The sequence below is a fragment of the Vespula vulgaris genome, chromosome 18 (assembly GCF_905475345.1).
Source record: "Vespula vulgaris chromosome 18, iyVesVulg1.1, whole genome shotgun sequence".
Lineage (NCBI taxonomy): Eukaryota > Metazoa > Arthropoda > Insecta > Hymenoptera > Vespidae > Vespula > Vespula vulgaris.
Window position 1 is genome coordinate 2,987,605 of NC_066603.1, and position 17,955 is coordinate 3,005,559.

At 26.6% G+C, this 17,955-nt stretch overlaps 7 protein-coding genes across 10 annotated transcripts in view; 4 read left to right on the forward strand and 3 right to left on the reverse strand.

The window, feature by feature from the left end:
• LOC127070475 (kinesin-like protein KIF14) overlaps positions 1–6,958 on the reverse strand; it is a 24,943-nt gene extending 17,985 nt beyond the window's left edge. The window contains exons 1-6 of the mRNA XM_051008503.1: positions 3,852–6,958; positions 2,923–3,149; positions 2,208–2,744; positions 1,528–2,074; positions 1,193–1,417; positions 973–1,101 (exon numbers count right to left, since the gene is read on the reverse strand). Of these exons, the coding sequence (XP_050864460.1) occupies positions 973–1,101; positions 1,193–1,417; positions 1,528–2,074; positions 2,208–2,744; positions 2,923–3,029 (1,545 nt within the window). The 5' untranslated portion in view covers positions 3,030–3,149; positions 3,852–6,958. The remainder of the gene's footprint in view (positions 1–972; positions 1,102–1,192; positions 1,418–1,527; positions 2,075–2,207; positions 2,745–2,922; positions 3,150–3,851) is intronic.
• A 97-nt stretch (positions 6,959–7,055) lies between these two features.
• LOC127070470 (trafficking protein particle complex subunit 3) lies at positions 7,056–8,110 on the forward strand. The gene is made up of 2 exons (XM_051008497.1): positions 7,056–7,361; positions 7,563–8,110. The coding sequence occupies exons 1-2, from the start codon at positions 7,323–7,325 to the stop codon at positions 8,058–8,060; spliced, it is 537 nt and encodes a 178-aa protein (XP_050864454.1). The 5' UTR covers positions 7,056–7,322; the 3' UTR covers positions 8,061–8,110.
• A 371-nt stretch (positions 8,111–8,481) lies between these two features.
• On the forward strand, positions 8,482–10,001 carry LOC127070472 (E3 ubiquitin-protein ligase RNF180-like). Its single transcript, XM_051008500.1, has 2 exons — positions 8,482–8,719; positions 8,856–10,001. Exons 1-2 carry the CDS (start codon positions 8,531–8,533, stop codon positions 9,024–9,026), a joined length of 360 nt encoding a protein of 119 aa, XP_050864457.1. The 5' UTR covers positions 8,482–8,530; the 3' UTR covers positions 9,027–10,001.
• A 1,277-nt stretch (positions 10,002–11,278) lies between these two features.
• Positions 11,279–12,741, reverse strand: LOC127070468 (lysM and putative peptidoglycan-binding domain-containing protein 2). Its single transcript, XM_051008495.1, has 5 exons — positions 12,592–12,741; positions 12,163–12,474; positions 11,931–12,083; positions 11,681–11,805; positions 11,279–11,583 (listed from the first exon to the last, which is right to left on the reverse strand). The coding sequence occupies exons 2-5, from the start codon at positions 12,337–12,339 to the stop codon at positions 11,352–11,354; spliced, it is 687 nt and encodes a 228-aa protein (XP_050864452.1). The 5' UTR covers positions 12,340–12,474; positions 12,592–12,741; the 3' UTR covers positions 11,279–11,351.
• A 142-nt stretch (positions 12,742–12,883) lies between these two features.
• LOC127070464 (protein catecholamines up) lies at positions 12,884–15,324 on the forward strand. Of its 2 annotated transcripts, none has more exons than XM_051008483.1 (4): positions 12,884–13,026; positions 13,892–14,911; positions 14,973–15,048; positions 15,132–15,324. In XM_051008483.1, the coding sequence occupies exons 2-4, from the start codon at positions 13,916–13,918 to the stop codon at positions 15,305–15,307; spliced, it is 1,248 nt and encodes a 415-aa protein (XP_050864440.1). In that variant the 5' UTR covers positions 12,884–13,026; positions 13,892–13,915; the 3' UTR covers positions 15,308–15,324. The 2 variants fall into 2 exon arrangements, with proteins under 2 accessions (XP_050864440.1, XP_050864441.1); XM_051008484.1 differs by lacking the exon at positions 12,884–13,026 and adding an exon at positions 13,485–13,592.
• Positions 15,325–15,555: 231 nt separating this feature from the next.
• On the reverse strand, positions 15,556–17,175 carry LOC127070467 (DNA repair protein RAD52 homolog). Of its 3 annotated transcripts, none has more exons than XM_051008494.1 (6): positions 17,004–17,175; positions 16,715–16,886; positions 16,473–16,621; positions 16,241–16,406; positions 16,000–16,026; positions 15,556–15,898 (listed from the first exon to the last, which is right to left on the reverse strand). In XM_051008494.1, the coding sequence occupies exons 1-6, from the start codon at positions 17,043–17,045 to the stop codon at positions 15,795–15,797; spliced, it is 660 nt and encodes a 219-aa protein (XP_050864451.1). In that variant the 5' UTR covers positions 17,046–17,175; the 3' UTR covers positions 15,556–15,794. The 3 variants fall into 3 exon arrangements, with proteins under 3 accessions (XP_050864451.1, XP_050864450.1, XP_050864449.1); XM_051008493.1 differs by having other exon boundaries at positions 15,558–15,898; positions 16,000–16,158; XM_051008492.1 differs by having other exon boundaries at positions 15,559–15,898; positions 16,000–16,164.
• LOC127070473 (uncharacterized) lies at positions 17,164–17,909 on the forward strand. Its single transcript, XM_051008501.1, has 2 exons — positions 17,164–17,420; positions 17,528–17,909. The coding sequence occupies exons 1-2, from the start codon at positions 17,300–17,302 to the stop codon at positions 17,743–17,745; spliced, it is 339 nt and encodes a 112-aa protein (XP_050864458.1). The 5' UTR covers positions 17,164–17,299; the 3' UTR covers positions 17,746–17,909.
• Positions 17,910–17,955: the final 46 nt, after the last annotated feature.

A 17,955-nucleotide genomic window follows, 5' to 3' on the forward strand; every position in this document is an offset into this window, starting at 1 on the left:
ATTCTAAAAATTTTTTTTATAAATTTTGAGTTTAAGGTTATATTTATAACACAAAGCATAGCCCAAGGACGAACGTGTCGTATGACACGTGTTTCCATTTACAGTTCTCTGTATATTCAATATAATATTCGAATGAAGCACAATATGATTATTATGATGGTTTTCAGACTCTGATAATATTGGGATATTATCGATATAATGATGTTTATCATTAAAAATATTGGAATATAATTTATCTATATTTTTATAGACAATGGCATATATACCCTGGCAAAGATAAAAAAATAATTTTATTTCTTATCATATCGATTTGAAACATAAAAACATTTCTATATATATATGTATGTATATGTATATGCATATGCATGATAGTGGACCATCTGTGGACCCATTAAGGCAAGGCAACAAACGAGAAAGTACGTAAAAGGTTCGAACGAACTTACGTGAGTCCGCTCACGTACCATCATTCGTCTTATTGTCAGTCGATGTTGACTAACGCTAAACTGACGTCCACGATGTGTTGTTAATATCGTCAGCTTAGTAGATATGTTCTTAAGAAATATATGATAAGGTCGATGAAGTAAATGAAATCAAAACACGATTATCTTTTTTAGCCCTTTATAACTTCAATTTTTGTCTAAAAAAAAGTTATGTAAAGTGAAAGTTATAGTATTATTTATATTAATATAATTATAATATATAATAAATATAAATTATACTTAACAATTAATAATGAAAAACCAAATAAGAGTTATTTTGTTTATATATTAAAGTAATAATTATTTTATTTATTTTGTGGCAATAAAATGAAATAAGACTTAGAAAATCAGATATACATATATACATATATATGTATAAATGATTTCAATTACATGGCATTATAGAGGATTAAGATAATCAATAAGTTGATATTCATTTTTCCATGAAAGTAATGGAACTTTTTTATGGATAAGAATTAGAAAATTTACTCACTTTTAGTAGCCACGTTAGAACAGATTCACGATATGGAACAAAACCTCGTTTGCGATTGTTTGTGTTTTCTGCAAGTGATGCGATCACCTTCCCCAAGGTAAGAAGAGATTTATTAATAGATACACCTTCCTGATAAGAAAAATAGTATAAGTTCTAAATGTTTGATCATTTTACTCACACATGCACATGCACACACACATATATATATACATATACATACCCTTAACCTATTTCCACTGGCACAGGTTTGACTTAATCTTTCACTACCTGCTAGGTCAACTAAATTTATTTTACTACGACGACTTGCATCAGTGGATGCACATTTCAAATCATTCAATTGTGTTTGAGTTAATATAATACTGAAAATACTATGCGATCGTGAACTTTTTTCATTCATACCAGTTGCTGCTGTTGCTCTCTGAGAATTACCTACTTTCAACCAAATCTAAAAGGAATATAACATTTTACAAATTTCGAAGTGTTATTAAGTTTTGATATATATACGTTTTTGATTAGGAATTTTATATCTATTGCTATAGAATTTTGTACAAGTACCTGTAAGTCTTTATAATTTTTTATACAATGCTGACTTAAATCTACAATATAAGGTCCAAAAACTGGATGCTCTCTAACTTTAAGAGCTGTCCTTTTATCTCCATTGCTAGCACTTGCTAGAAGATCATGTATTTTCTCGTTGTAAATTTCAAAATAACTTATCTCTACTGTTGTCTTAAAATTTTTATTACTGGGTATTTGTGTAAATATTTCTTGGCAAAATCGTGGTATGATACCAGCCTCTTTATCAAGACCTACAGAATTTTCTTGAGAAGATTCAATACCCATCATGCTATAACTTTTACCAGATCCTGTTTGACCATATGCAAACAGGCATACGTTGTAACCTTCGAATGCATTTTGCACTAATGGTAGTACCATAGTATTAAAAATAACTTCTTGACTAGCATGTTTAGGCATTGACGAATCAGAGTAAGAAGCAAAACAATGATCATATGTAAATCTATGTAGTGATGTTTCACAATCTACACTAATGTTTTGACCATCAATATTTATAACTGAAGCAATTTTTATCTCACTTAATTCTCTGTAATAATAATAACATTAACATATTACCCACAAAATAATAAGAGATATATTATTTTCATTATTCTATGAAATTACTATACAAGGAAATATGAAAATAAAAGAAACTACGAAAATTAAATAAACTGACTTACTTTAAATTCAAAGGTCTTACACGTATACCCACTGTCAAATTACTATTTTCACCTTCAATAGCTTCATCTATACCAACATCATTAAATTTAATACTAGGTGTTTCAAGATGTACTTTACTAAAACAATCAGGGGTCGCTTGTGATAGATTGTGATCACTGAAATATCTTTTTGTAGGAGTCTTAGAAGTAGATAATATATTCATCTTTGTATTACGTGGAGTTAAACATGTTCTATGCTGCTTTGGTGTATATAAATATCCAGAAACAGCTTTATTATCAGATAATCTGGATACTGATTCTGTTTTTAATGGAGTTTTCACTATATTACCGGATATGAAAGAATCATTGTTTTGTAATGTATTTGTAGATCTAGAATGTTTATCATCAACATTAGATGATCTCTTTAATGGATCAAGAAATTGAGAAATCTCATTTCTTGTATATAACTTATGTTTCTTATATAATAATTGTTTTGTTTTATTTTGGTTTTTTATTGTAGGTGATTCAGCAAATATATTACGGTGTGATGCTCTTGATCTATAAAATACAATTTTTAAATACAATAGATAATAATACTATTGTACAAATCTTCGACATACGAACATTTAAAACAATCATAAAACTTATAAATATATAAGAATAATAAATAAAAATAATTTTAAATAAATAAAATTATACTCTTCATTGATAAAAATGATAACAACAATTGACTTACACTTCTTTTGCTGGAGACTTGTTTTCTTTGTCGAATTTTATTGGTGACATAGAAAATATTGCATCGCAAAATCCATGTGGACTAGATTTGGAGACATTATGAGACATTTTAACAAATTATGCAGAACTATTTTAAATAAAACCAATAAAGAAGAAACTGAGTATTACGGTCCAACTAAACAAATTTACTGAATCCCGCTCTTCTGACAGTTGCATTTGAACCTGTGACTATAACAAGAATGGACGCAAACACTTTTCTAAACTCACATTACAAATGTTATAAATTTTGATTATTACTAAAAATAAAAAATGATAGTTTTCAGTAATAATTAATTAAGAAACTTTTCTTAATAAATGATAACTAATAATGATAAAACATTACAATTATTATTTAAAATAAATAAATCAGAATATCAAATTTCCCCATAAACTAAATTTTGTATCGTGACCAATGGTGGTAATGTATTGAAGTGCCTCCTACTGTTATTTTCCAGAAACATTGCTAGCCAGGGTTGTATCAAACGAAATATATCACTAACCTATATAAAATTCATTGAACAATTTTACAAAAAATGGTAAAGTGGACGTATCTATTAAAATAAGTCATTTCAATGCAATGATCGAAAGCTAAATATAATTAGTAAAACCCCATATAATTACATGTTCCTTATTGTGAAACTATTTGAATGTATCTTATAGCTAATCATGATTTATAAAATACAAATAATACTTTTAAATAACAAAGTACATTTTCAATTTGTTATTTTTTTTTGTTTTTTATAATCAAAGAGAATAATAGTAAATAATGTGAAGTTATCTAAAATAATACCTTGTTACTAACAATTATTATGATTAATTATTACGATTAATCATGTCTTATATTGTTTAAATAAATATAAAATAATCAAAAGTATAAATTATTTAAATTACCCTGTACGAAAGAAGAAAGCTGTCACGTTTACAAGTCGGAATCTGGTAGAAGACTGACTCATCGATTACTATTAAAGTCTCCCGGACGCTTGTTATTATTTACATCACTGGTTATAGCAACAATTGTGAGTTTGTAATATAAACCTATATATACATATATAATACAAGATCGAAGATGTAAATATCGAACGAGAGTTCGTTGTGTTCCTATAATAATAAACAACACAACCTTTTGTCTAACTTTGAAAGTTATCAAATCAGTTTCCTTTCGCATTTCGAGGAGTAAGCATCGAAGCTCCTTACTAAACGAAGATACTTAAATTATTTAAACGGGATTATTTCATAATTATTCAAACAATTTATAATATACACGAATTATAACAAACTATTATTTAAACGATAGCACATTCGCTTAACCATTTCATAGCACGTAATACGCATTAAATACGGAAGAATTGTAATTTAATATCTTAACATAGGTAAACGTCGAACGAGAGTTTGTTGTGTGGCTATAACAATAAACAAAACGATTTTTTCGTCTTACTTTTAAGGTTATCGAATTAGTTTTCTTTCGTATTTCGAGGAGTAAGCATCGAAGCTCCTTACCAGACGAAGATACTTAAATTATATAATGGGATTCTTTCATAATTATTGAAACAATTTATAATATACACGAATTATAACAAACTATTATTTACACGATAGCTCATTCGCTTAACCATTTCATAGCACGTAATACGCATTAAATACGGAAGAATTGTAATTTAATATCTTAACATAGGTAAACGTCGAACGAGAGTTTGTTGTGTGGCTATAACAATAAACAAAACGATTTTTTCGTCTTACTTTTAAGGTTATCGAATTAGTTTTCTTTCGTATTTCGAGGAGTAAGCATCGAAGCTTCTTACCAGACGAAGATACTTAAATTATATAACGGGATTATTTCATAATTATTCAAACAATTTATGACATACACGAATTATAACAAACTATTATTTAAACGATAGCACATTCGCTTAAACATTTCATAGCACGTAATACGCATTAAATACGGAATAATTGTAATTTAATATTTCAACATTGGTAAACGTCGAATGAGAGTTTGTTGCGTGCCTGTAATAACAAACAAAACGACCTTTTAAGCCACTACAAGTACATTATAACAAGATGCACGAAATTGAAATGAGTACTTAAGAATGTATGTCACGCGTTACGAAAAAAGAATATTTATTTAGATTAGAATCGAGAATTTTTCATTTCCTCTTACTATTTTAAAGTTAAGTTAAATTAAATTCATTATATTTCCTAAGTAATATACATACCTATATATATTTTTTCTTTTCTTATATCTTTAGTTTCTTATAAAATCAAGTTCTACCGAAGTTATTTTATTAAGGTTATTTAAAATCACGAAACGAATAGAAAGTGGCAATGGTAGAAAGCACGGAGACTGCACTAATGTAAATGAGGTAAAGGTGCATATGGAGAGAAACACACTTAAATATATCTCATGTTTTTTACTTTCATAACATTACAGAAAGTAATTAATATTTGCGATATCATTTTCGATATAAGTAATGCAACAAAAGTTACGAAATACATCTGGTTACAGAGTATATCGAGTTAAGATATGGAGTTATTAAAGATATTTGAAAATGAAATTTATATGAGTTTTATTCGTAATAATTAAACGCGAAATACAAAGACGTAATTAAATGTATAGATATAAGAAATAGAGTTCACAGTATTATCGATTTAAAATCGACAAGAATAAAATCTTTCGATAAATATATCTCGCAATACTATCAATTCATCAACTGCATTGACCACATACTGATTTAAATTTATATAAAAGAAAACATAAAACCTTTCGATAAGATGAAATGTGAAACGATTCTTTACAACTTTTGATTAGATAAATAAATCTCGCAATATTACCGATTCAAAATTAATTGTCCCGAATATACATAGATTTAAATTTTTATAACAAACAATATTAAATCTTTCGATAAGATGGAATATAGAATGGTTCTTGACCACTTTTCGATTAGATATCTCGTGATATTATCGATTTAAAATGAATCGTATTGAACAAATATCGATCTAAATTTTTATATGGGAGAATATAAGTTTTCGATTGGATGAAATGTAAAACGATTCTTTTCTATTTTTCGATTAGATAAATATATCTCGTGGTTGATATCGAGTTTTTCGCATTTTATTTCGAAAGATCTTGAACGCGATTGAGATTTATATTACTTTTAAAAGAATGATAATATACAGACAGAATTATCATTTTTTAACAATTACTTTCACTTTTTCCATATATAATTAATTGCACTAAATATTACGTTCGACAGAATATAACAAAATTTTTATACCAAGGCTTTCTTTTAAACTTATTAACAATATAATTTATATTTATTGAATACAAAAATAAATAAGAAACTTGTTATAGAAAAGTATCCACGTACAATACTCTTGATTGACTCTTGATTGCCTCTTGATTGACACGATATCTCTTGAAGTTGCAGAATTAATAGAATCGGAAGTTAAACGTACAAAAAATAAATTTATAAGCGGAAACAACAAACTGCTTCATTTCTTCTTATTAATTCTTATCTAATATTATATTAGGCATTTATTATGTCAAACCAATGCAAATTTTCAAGATACATTAAAATAAATGAAAAAAGAAGCAAACGGATCAAAATCTATTGAACTAATGGCTGTTTAAATAAACTTAGCTATATATATAGCTAGTTTATAACTAGGATCAAAAAATATAAAATTTTTATGATTACTAACAAACACTTTTCAAACAATTTATCTTCGAAGTAGTATAATCTGCGTTTTTTACTTTTATTAGATGTACTATCACTTTCAAAAATTTATGCAAAATTTATGTATTATTTATGTACAACAATTTTTCTCACGCACTAAACTTCATTATATTATACTTGAGAGATAGGTATAACTTATGCAAGCTTATATTGTATAACGAAACGATAAGTACATAGCAACGACAGCATTCCTTTTTTGTACTTGAATTCATAATTTGTCCATATCTGCAACTGAAATTACATACGCTACGAGCAAAAGCTAGTGAATAGTTTTAATGATAGGAACACATGATAAGTATGAAGTTCATCGAATTAAAAAAAGAGAGCGAATAATATAAGTGCTGGTGTCTAGCGACCATCGCTGTAACTAAATTCATAAAGAAAAACTCAATCGTTTGAGAAGAAACTGTACGTCATTTATGGCCGTCAATGTACCCTATTTAATAATTTCCACGATTTCTGTTTATTGATATATAACAATATGTCATGTTTCAAAAACCATAATATATTGTAATACTACTGTAAACAAAGTTTGGATACATAAGTTTTAAATCATTTATTTAAGGTTAAATAGTTCAAGAATTGGAGTATTTAAACAGTTGTAAAGTGTCATTTATACAACAACGTGATGTCTCGAACAGGAACAAAACTTGAAGCGAAAAAAGTTGTAAGTTAACCTGCATGTTAACCTTTTATTTATTAAATAATGTATATTTGGAATTCTTAAAATTAATACTTTCATTTAAGATTACATTAGATAAATTTATAAAGATAAAAGAGTTAGGGAAAATTCTTTCCTTTTCATATGATACTTTTATCTTTATGATTATAACATTGTGAGAAACTTTCTTATTTTTATATTTCACAGAATTCTGAATTATTCACATTAACTTATGGAGCTCTTGTTGCCCAATTACTCAAAGATTATGAAAATGTAGAAGAAGTTAATAAACAATTAGATAGAATGGGATATAATATGGGAATTCGTTTGATAGAAGATTTTTTAGCACGTACTGGATCTGGGCGATGCTATGATTTCAGAGATACATCTGAAAAAATTCAAACTGGATTTAAAATGTATCTTGGAATAACCCCAACAATTACAAATTGGAGTGCTGCAGGAGATGAATTTTCTTTATACTTTGAAGCAAATCCATTAACTGAATTCGTAGAATTACCAGATCATTGTTTAAATCTAAAATATTGTAATATATTAACAGGTATATTAAGAGGTGCGTGTGAAATGGTACAAATGGAGGTTGCGTGTTGGTTTGTTCAAGATCAGTTGAAAAATGATAGTATAACTGAATTGCGTGTTAAATTTATTAAAAGGTTAGAGGATGCAATACCTGCTGGTGAAGACTAAATCTTTATGAGTATTATTATATTATTATGAATAAACTTTATATCCAAGTATTCTGCTATTGAATATCATTATGATTATATGTTGATAAATTAATCCAAATATACATATTTATTTGTATATATATATAAGCAAATTTAAATGCATTAATTTATGAATTATAACTAAAATTAAAATACAAATATTTACAGTGCAAAGACCTTAATGCTCATTTCTGTTTATAATAAATTTTATGTCAGTCTTTTGAGCTATCCAATAAAAAATAAAAATTAAATAAATCATATATATACATATATATATCATATATATCATATATATATAATAGAAAGTCATATATCAGATTGGCAACATAACCTTAAAAAGGGAAATTTCATACGAGCTAAAATTGATCAGTTGATAGGTTCTTCAACCTATAATATTTGAGATAAACTTATAAATTTACGAAATATCTTTTGAATTAATAATTTTTAAAAATGATCGAAGTGAAGTGTAGACATTGCCGTAAAAATCTTTTTCAAAACGAAAGTTTTACATTGCTTACATCCCATAATGAAGATAAAAATAATATTGAACATACAGGATGTGGTGACAATTTTATTGAACATTTCTTGTATATGTCCACGGAAAATTTGCCAACATGGATACAAGAAATAATAGATCAAGTAAAATCAATTTTTCTTACATATTTTCATATAAATCATCATAAAAAATAGTAGTTTATATATATATATATATATATATATATATATATATATATATGTTATTTATAAGATTAATGAAGTATATATATCTTTGTAGACATCCTGGACAAAAGGAAGATTAAATTGTCCATTTTGCAATACTAGATTAGGATCATTTAATTTAATAATTGATACAAAATGTAATTGTGGTATATGCATAGTACCACCTATTAGACTGATTCAAAGCAAATTAGATGTATTAAATGATATGAAGCATTATATGCATTGACTAAGAAATATAATAAGATGAATTTGGAGATATCTAAGTAAAGAATTTTAAAAATGGAAAAAAATGGTAACAAATGAAGGTATGTTTTAATTTATAATTGCAATATACGAGAATGAAATATCTTTATTGTATTATTGAAACTATAATGTTTTTTTCTGTAATCTTTGGAAAAATATGTTTACATCATAGCAAGCAGAATGCATGTAAAAATAGAAAATAAGTTCATTATTATCATTGTATTCTTTAAATTATGAAATTATTATCTATAATTCCTTATAATATTTATAAATCGGCATCTTATCATCATGCATTTTAAATAATTATATTTTCAACATATTATTTTATCTTTCTTATTTTGGTATATTCTGAATAATTTAAGTATTTGCATTAATTACAGATGTTATTACATAATAGGACATTTTCTTAACTATTCTAATCTTTGTTATTGTAGTTATTATTTAATCGTTACATCAAATGAAATGATGCATTGCAATTCCCAAGCTAACTAAGATAGGAAGATTGTAATAATATCAGTATTCTGCTATCATAGTGTCCAAAGTTGTATATAACAGAGAAATTATATACTTGCATTTGCAAGTGTTTATGTTTTATAGATACAAGTATATATATATATACACACAACACTTATCAGCTACACCATAGATAGTGAATAAATGTATATAACATCTTTGCAGTCCTTAAAATTATAAATTGCTATTAATGTTATAACTAAAATATTTCTATATGAAAATGTTACAAATATTACTTCTATATTTTTATCTTATAAATCAACAAAAATGTAAATATGATTCTAACTAATTTTATGAAAAAGATTACATACTTAAAGGACATTAAAGAATTGCAGATCTTTTCTTTTTCATTTTGTTTCCAAAAATTACTAAATAACTTTCTCAAAATCTGTTCTACTATATTTATATTTGCAAAAACAAAATAATTTAATTTTTCTTTAGAATATATTAATAGATACAAGTGTTCTATTGTATGTATTTAAAAGAAATAATAACAAAAGATATAAGTATTCTGTTGTCTCTTAAAGCATGTTATTAACAATCATAATGAAATTTAATAATCTTGTTTCTTGTTTAACTAAATAATAATTTTTGGATAAATAATAATTTTGCAGTTTATAATTTGTCACATAATAATTTCATTACAGTAAAGTACTGACATTTTTTAGTGATCATAAGTGAACAATTAATAAGATGAAAATATTGTTGAAATGTTTTAGTGGCAAAAATAACAATTTTTATAGTTTTATATAGAATGTAAAAAAATTGTTATTGAAAATAAATGAAAATAAAAATAACTATTTGTACATAAATTATAAATCAATAAATGCAATAATTGTGACATAATATGTAACTTACAAGAATTATTTCAATTTGTGCTGCTTATAGTAACAAAAGATTTAAATCAATAATTTTTCACATAAATTTTCTATACATTTATAAAATTTAACATAACTTTACATAGAATAATAGAATTATAACAAATTTAACAGAAGAACATTAAATACTACCAATATATTTGTGTTTGATTCTTGGCAGTATTTTTTTTAGCTATATTTTAACATTATCAAGTAAAATTCAAGTTTACATATAATGCAACATCAAATTGCTTAATTTTCAATATTTAAACAATATTATATATAAATAACTGTATAGAGATCAATGCTAATAATATAAGGAGGAAGACTAATATTATAGCACAAAAAATGATTTTACAATAGATATCATTTTACTATATCTTGAAAAATCATTGTAACTACCAATAGTTCCTATTGAAACTATATATTGTCTTTATTTCGCTGTAAATGTGTCGTATATGATAGTGTGCCTTTTGATGAGAAATCCAATATTTTATGCAATATCAATTGCTACTCGCCTGTTGGTACACATTACAATGTATGTAACAAGATGTAGTATTTATTTACATACTTTAAGAGAATAACAACAGAATTATTGTATAATGTGTACAAGTATATATCAAAGGCACATATGGTCCATACTAAGAATTCAAAGTATTTGGTCGGACAAAGCTGATTGATTCATAGTCTTCAAAGTTACTTGTAACCGAATATAAAAAAAAATAATCTAATGATGTCCTTCATATGTAATATCGATAATTTCTATCAGATGAGATGGAGTAAGTGTCAAAGACTCAATGAAGATATTAATTTTAGAATAACTTATGTCAAATAAAGAAATGTTTTGTACACATTGATACCTAGAGTGCTCTTTTCAGCAAGGTCTTTAATAACATCTGCTGAATTGTAAAATATTATACATGAATAAGACTTAGATGCTACAATTGGAATATTTCATCCTGTTGCTGTTGAAGTCTTTGTAATGACGTTTTTACTTTTCTTCCCTGGGTCATAACTACAGCAGTTGGAAAATTTTGCATATCACTAGAGGATGACAGCCTTAATTCTGATGAATGGGCTGATATATGTGTATTTGAAGGAAGTGAATCTTTAAATTTATTAGATGTTCTTCGTTGTTGCACATAAGTATCATTACCTTCATTACAGAATCTAAAACATAAAAAACATTTAGATATATATATATATATATATAAAATATTTCAATGGTAAAAAACAAAACTTTTATGTTACTATCATATCAACTTACTCACTACTCCCTTGAGTACGTTTAATTTCTTTTTTAACATTAGCTATACAAGTATCCATTTTAGCTAAAAAGTCATCAGCTGAACTTTCATCATCTAATGGTGATATTACGGATGGACTAGATATCTATAAATTAATATAGTCTTAGTTAAATTATACACAAGTTAAAGACAATATAACAATGAGATTTTAAATATTATATATATACACAGGTACATTAATATTAAATCATAATTATAAAATTTACTTGCATTTTGAGTAGAATTACATTCTGAATCATTGTACGCAGCACATTCAACAGACGAAGCTAATGGACTGTCTGTACTAACGGGTATAAGAAGATATTCTCGTAAAAATAAACTATCTGATGCCCACAGTCGATTAACTCTTCTTATTTGTTCTGTCTATAATAAAAGTATTAAAGAATTGAATGAATTCATATTCATAACAATATTAGTCAACATGAAATTTTGAAATACATACTGTAACACCATACTTTAACGCAATTCCTTGAAGTGTATCCGTAGACACAACAATATGCTTTATTAAGCTCTCTGCTCTCGTCATATGTTTAGCTGTACTTCCATATTTTCTTAATGTTTTCCCTGTATCAGCAATGCACCTCCGTTCCTCCATTTCTCTAGAGCCATTCCATTCCATTGTAAACTCTTCGAGCGAATGTATTAAACAATGAAGCAGACATAGTACTTCTTAGTATAATTGTAAGCAGGAAAATTTAGGTCAGGTATCATAATGGTATAACCTATCTGGGTCATTGGCAAGTATATAGTGCATCTGTTTTAAACATTACATGAAATAAATAATCATTTACAATACTTGAACATAAGATGATATTTTATTTTTGAATATTATTTAAGATGATTATAAATTGTTTTGAATTTTTATACGTACTTGTATAACAAGCGAAAGGATACAAAAGCAAATTTTATTATTGCATTCTTGATCGCACGTGATTTGTCATGAGAATATGTACTCAGTATGCCTTACTCGACAAATATTACGACACATTCACTTCACACTGCACATCTATTTAGTTTCACTTTCTTTCTTTGCTAAATTTTAGTCAATGGAATCAAGTAACATGCGCAGGGGTCATCACTAATCGTGACCTTTTTATTTCTGATTAGCTTCTACGAATTAAATTACTTCTATGTAGATTCTATACACTTACAAATAGTGATCTATTATTTTCAGACGGTTCACAGTTTTGAAGTTTTATGAAAGTCACAACGATTTCTACTTTATCTGTAGAGTTATACGCATTTGTCTGAGAAGTAACGTATTTAGCCAATCGCAGACGAAGATCATTTTCAATTATAACAAAAGGTATATATATATATCCTTTTCAATATTTATGTATTTCTTGAAACTTATTCTTCTTTCTTAAGCGTTCAGATGTTTTCCGAATGTTCTTTTTATTTATACATTTTTAGAATATTAAAGACTTCTTTGATTAAGTTCGATTAACTTTAATCAACAATTAACTCAATCAGCAGTCTGGCTAACAGTAAAACTTTGAGTTATATGTCATTCTTAACCTACATTTTTATGATATTAATGATCATTTAAAAGTTTTTTACATAGTATGGAAATACGTACATGTATTTTCTCAGTTTATTTTAATTAATATTCTCTTTATTCTATACTATGAGTAAAATTTTTAAATGATTATTGATATCATTAAAATATAGGTTAAGAACGACATACATTATTAGTTAAAAGTTTTACTGTTTGCTACATTGCTGATCGAGTATCATATATATATATATACACACACACACACATACACACATTATGTATCGATTAAGTCGCAAATCAAGTTCGAAATTGAACGAATGTGCGAATGAAGCTTAATATTTCAGCTTGAAATGAACTTTGATTTCTACAAGATTGTGAGATAAATAGAATTCGTTAATTATAACATAAAAAAAGTATAACGATATAGAAAAAAGGGAGAGCAAAATCTGATGGAATAAGTCATGATAAAAATATATTTGCTGGGCTTTTTTTCTGCTTCTTCTACTTCGTTTTCAACACTTTGTTTTGCTACTTGGTTGCTATTACGTTTCCTTATGTCAATTTCTATTTGATGACGCCACGTTAAAGAAAGAATATGAATGTTATAAGTATCCGCGTGTACGAATGTTAAAATTAAATCTCATTGTAAAACCAGATAAATTGCATTTTGTAGAAATCGAGCTGAGTTGGCATAACGATGATGGCGACGATTGATAACCGGCGACAACAATCGGAAAGAAAAAAGTGGATTTATAGAATATTAACTGCCGTGTTTCTATTACTTGTGTTTTTAAATTTACCGGCTATATGCCAAACACGTGGAAAAGATGAATCACCCAGTTTTATATATTCTAAAGAAGCCAATGAAGAATATTTGCAAAATCAGCACTCTGTGAAACATGATCACCATAAACATCAGTCCAAGCAGGATCATGTGCATACGCATGGACAGCAGGATGATCAATATCATCATCAAAAATCATCTCTTCCTACTGATGAACATAATAATATAACGTTAAAAGCTATGGGTTCTACTTTGCTCATTTCTATAGCTCCTTTTTTTATATTACTTTTTGTACCATTAGACAATACTAAGGAACGCGAACCATTATTAAAAATACTTTTGAGTTTTGCATCAGGCGGTCTGCTGGGTGATGCTTTCCTTCATCTTATTCCTCATGCATTAGTTCCTCATTCACATGAATCTTCGCATTCTCATTCTCATAATCATTCTCATGATCACGAACATGAGGAATCTGATCATAAACATGATATGTCTGTCGGTTTATGCGTTTTATTAGGCATTATTGTATTTTTAATTGTTGAGAAAGCTGTACGTATGATAAAAGGTGATCATGGACATTCTCATACTCTCAATGTCACTGAAAAAGAATCTGATAAGAAAAAAGCTGTTTCTACGACAAAGAAGACTAAAGACAAGTCGCTTGTTAATAATAAATCTACATCTGTTGAAAAGGATTTAGAACCTATGAATGATATAAAAATTGCAGGCTACCTCAATTTAGTTGCAGACTTTTTGCATAATTTTACTGATGGCCTAGCTATAGGGGCCAGTTATTTAGCAGGAAACACTATTGGCTATGTAACAACATTTACTATTTTATTACATGAAGTACCTCATGAAATAGGTGACTTTGCTATTTTGGTTCAAAGTGGTTGTAGTAAAAAAAAGGTATGCATACATGAAAACTATTTCTTATGTATGTACATATATATAAAAACTTCCATTGCAGGCTATGTTGCTACAGTTGACTACTGCAGTAGGTGCTTTGTTAGGGACTTATGTGTCCTTATTAGTAGAAGGAATGGGTAAATTATCAAACCCTGCTCTCAAAGAAAATAATCCACATTCATGTGATGCATCATTTGTGATATTAATATTTACATTTTAGGAGATCTCGCAACAATGTGGATTCTTCCATTCACAGCTGGAGGATTTATCTATATTGCTACTGTCTCTGTGATACCAGAATTATTAATTGATACTAAGTTTTGGCAATCCGTTAAAGAAATTATTGCACTTCTATTTGGAGTATATATGATGGTACTTATAACAGAATATGAATAGAGATATATTTTACATAATGTGGCCTTTTTAATAATACATTTCTTTATTATTATTATTATTATATATTTTGTAATAATCCATAAGTTAACGAAAACGTTATATTTAACGTGACATAAAATTGTGTGATCATGAAATTTATGATTTATTAGCAATAATACCGATTCTATAAATTTAATTTTATAAAAAATCTAATGTATCAAATTGTACATTATGTATTCTATTATCCTAACTTACCAATGAGTTTTAGTGAAATTATGATACTTTTAAATCATCATATAAATCAAGACATTTTTTATAGTACAATACTTAACAATATTTAATAGGTACAATATTTTTTTAATATGATTGTACTTAATATATATAAGGTTTAGTTTTGTATTAAGCTTATTTTTAGATGAAGTTCTATTCATTACCTTTGGAGATGAAAGAAAAAAAATGATGAGATCCAGCTGTATTCTAAATTTAATGTTATCCTTTTTGTTAATTATTACTTTCCTTTTAATTCTTTTTCTTTCATAAGTCTTCTATATTCCATTTGTTTTTCCATTTGTTTTCTCTTTCTCTCTTGACGCATTATTTCTTCTATAGATACTATAATAATTACATTATATATGAAAAAGAAATCTATTGTTTATTATATTATTAATGTTATATGAGGGAAGTAATATCATTTATTTTATCTTTATTCTTACATTTCTTATTGTTCATATCTTCTTGATCTGCAACAATATTTGGTTTTGAAGTTAACTGATTTTTCATACAACTTTCATCATTATTTGAAGATATGTTATTGATGTTTGATTTGGAAACTTCTGGTATTTGGCACAATGGATTATTTGTATTTTCGACTACTGTTTCTAAATAAATTTGATTCAATACAATATATTTTCCTAAAATAAAAGTTTTTCAAAAGGTAAGTAAATAATTGATTACCTTCTTTTTCTTTTGTTTCATTTATATCATGGCTTACTGGAGGAGACAATTTGTTTTTAGAAAGAGTAAGAGAATTAGAAAGTTCCTTTGCAAGTTGCTCAGTTTCTATCTTTATTTTACCACCAAAACTACATAAAACTTTGATTAATGCATCATTGTAAGAAGCCTAAAAATATAATACAAGCAGTATGAAATATATTATATTTACATATGTACATATATTTTTACTTACAAGTCTAGCACAATGTATAGCTTCACCTTTCACTGATCCTTCCTTAATACTATATCCCATATCTTCATGAAAAATTCCTGAATGTAATTGTATTTTTATTAATGTATAACATCCAACAATATAAATACCCCAGGCAGAGTCAACAAAATCTGAAAATTATATAGAACAAATTTTTCAATCTTGTTCTATTTAATATATTTCATTGAAAACAAGAATTGTTGATATATTATCCCAATAAATACCTAATGTTTGATTAGTAATAGAATAACTCCACTTTTCTTCTCCAAATATTTGATTTGCCAATGACAACAATGCATTGTTTACACGTGTTATTTTCTTTTGTTGTACAGCTAATGGTAAACTTTCTTTCGTTTGATATTGTTGTATAGTTTTATGATCTTGTTTTGTATTTGGCTGAAATAGATCAAAATTTTGAATACATTACATATAATACAGTAACTTCTTCAAAATTAGTTTAACATTCCTATTGAATTATCAATATTTAATAATAAATATGTAATAACTACTTACAATTTTAATGCATGATGGATAATCATTAATATTTGTTGACATTTCCTTGCAATAAGTTTTCTTTTTATGAAATGATATTTCAGATATCTCAAAATTCAAAGATGTTTCTTTGCTTATATGGTAAAGAAGAAAAAATTGTAACTAGCGCACCTAGCAGCAGTGAAGAGACTTAATGTTTATATAATTTGTCATGAAAGGTTAGGTTAAAATTCCTTAAATTCTTACAGTGTTTACGCTTTTATCTATATTTTCTTTTAAATTGAATTTATTAACGTGATATTTAATGCAAAATCAATATGTTTGGAAATAAGAAACATAATTTACCACCTAGACCTAATTTTCCGAATCCTGAACATATGTTAGAAGATCTTTCCAAGGCATCAGCGGATGATGTTGCATTTAAAGTAGTAAACGAAGGTATTATTAAATAAAAATTGGCCAAATTACTGAAACAATATAAATAATCTTTGGAAGTATGTTTCTGTTTTTGAGTTTAATAAATGTTGAGATAAAAATAATTCCAGATAAAATCCAAGCAGAAAACTTATATATTTCGACTAATCACAATAATTCCGAGGACATTTACAAAAACGTAAAAATTTACTTGAATGTTAAAGAACAATTAAAACAATTAGGAACAATTTTAAAGAGAGAACAGGAACAATTACAAACAGATAATGAAGAAATAAGAACACTTGCAGATAGCATCAGAAAACAGGCACAAGCTGCTCTTATAACATGATATATGTTCTCTATTAATAATGTAATTTATAGATTACAACTATGTTTTATGATCTATGTGAAATGTAAACTAATTATTTAATTAATAATTATTTTCATTGAAGCATCAAATTATATAAGCCGTGATTTATTGTATACAGAAAAGTAAAACCTTTTACAACATAATATAGTTATAAACATTATAACTATGAATTGTAAAGAAACTGACTTA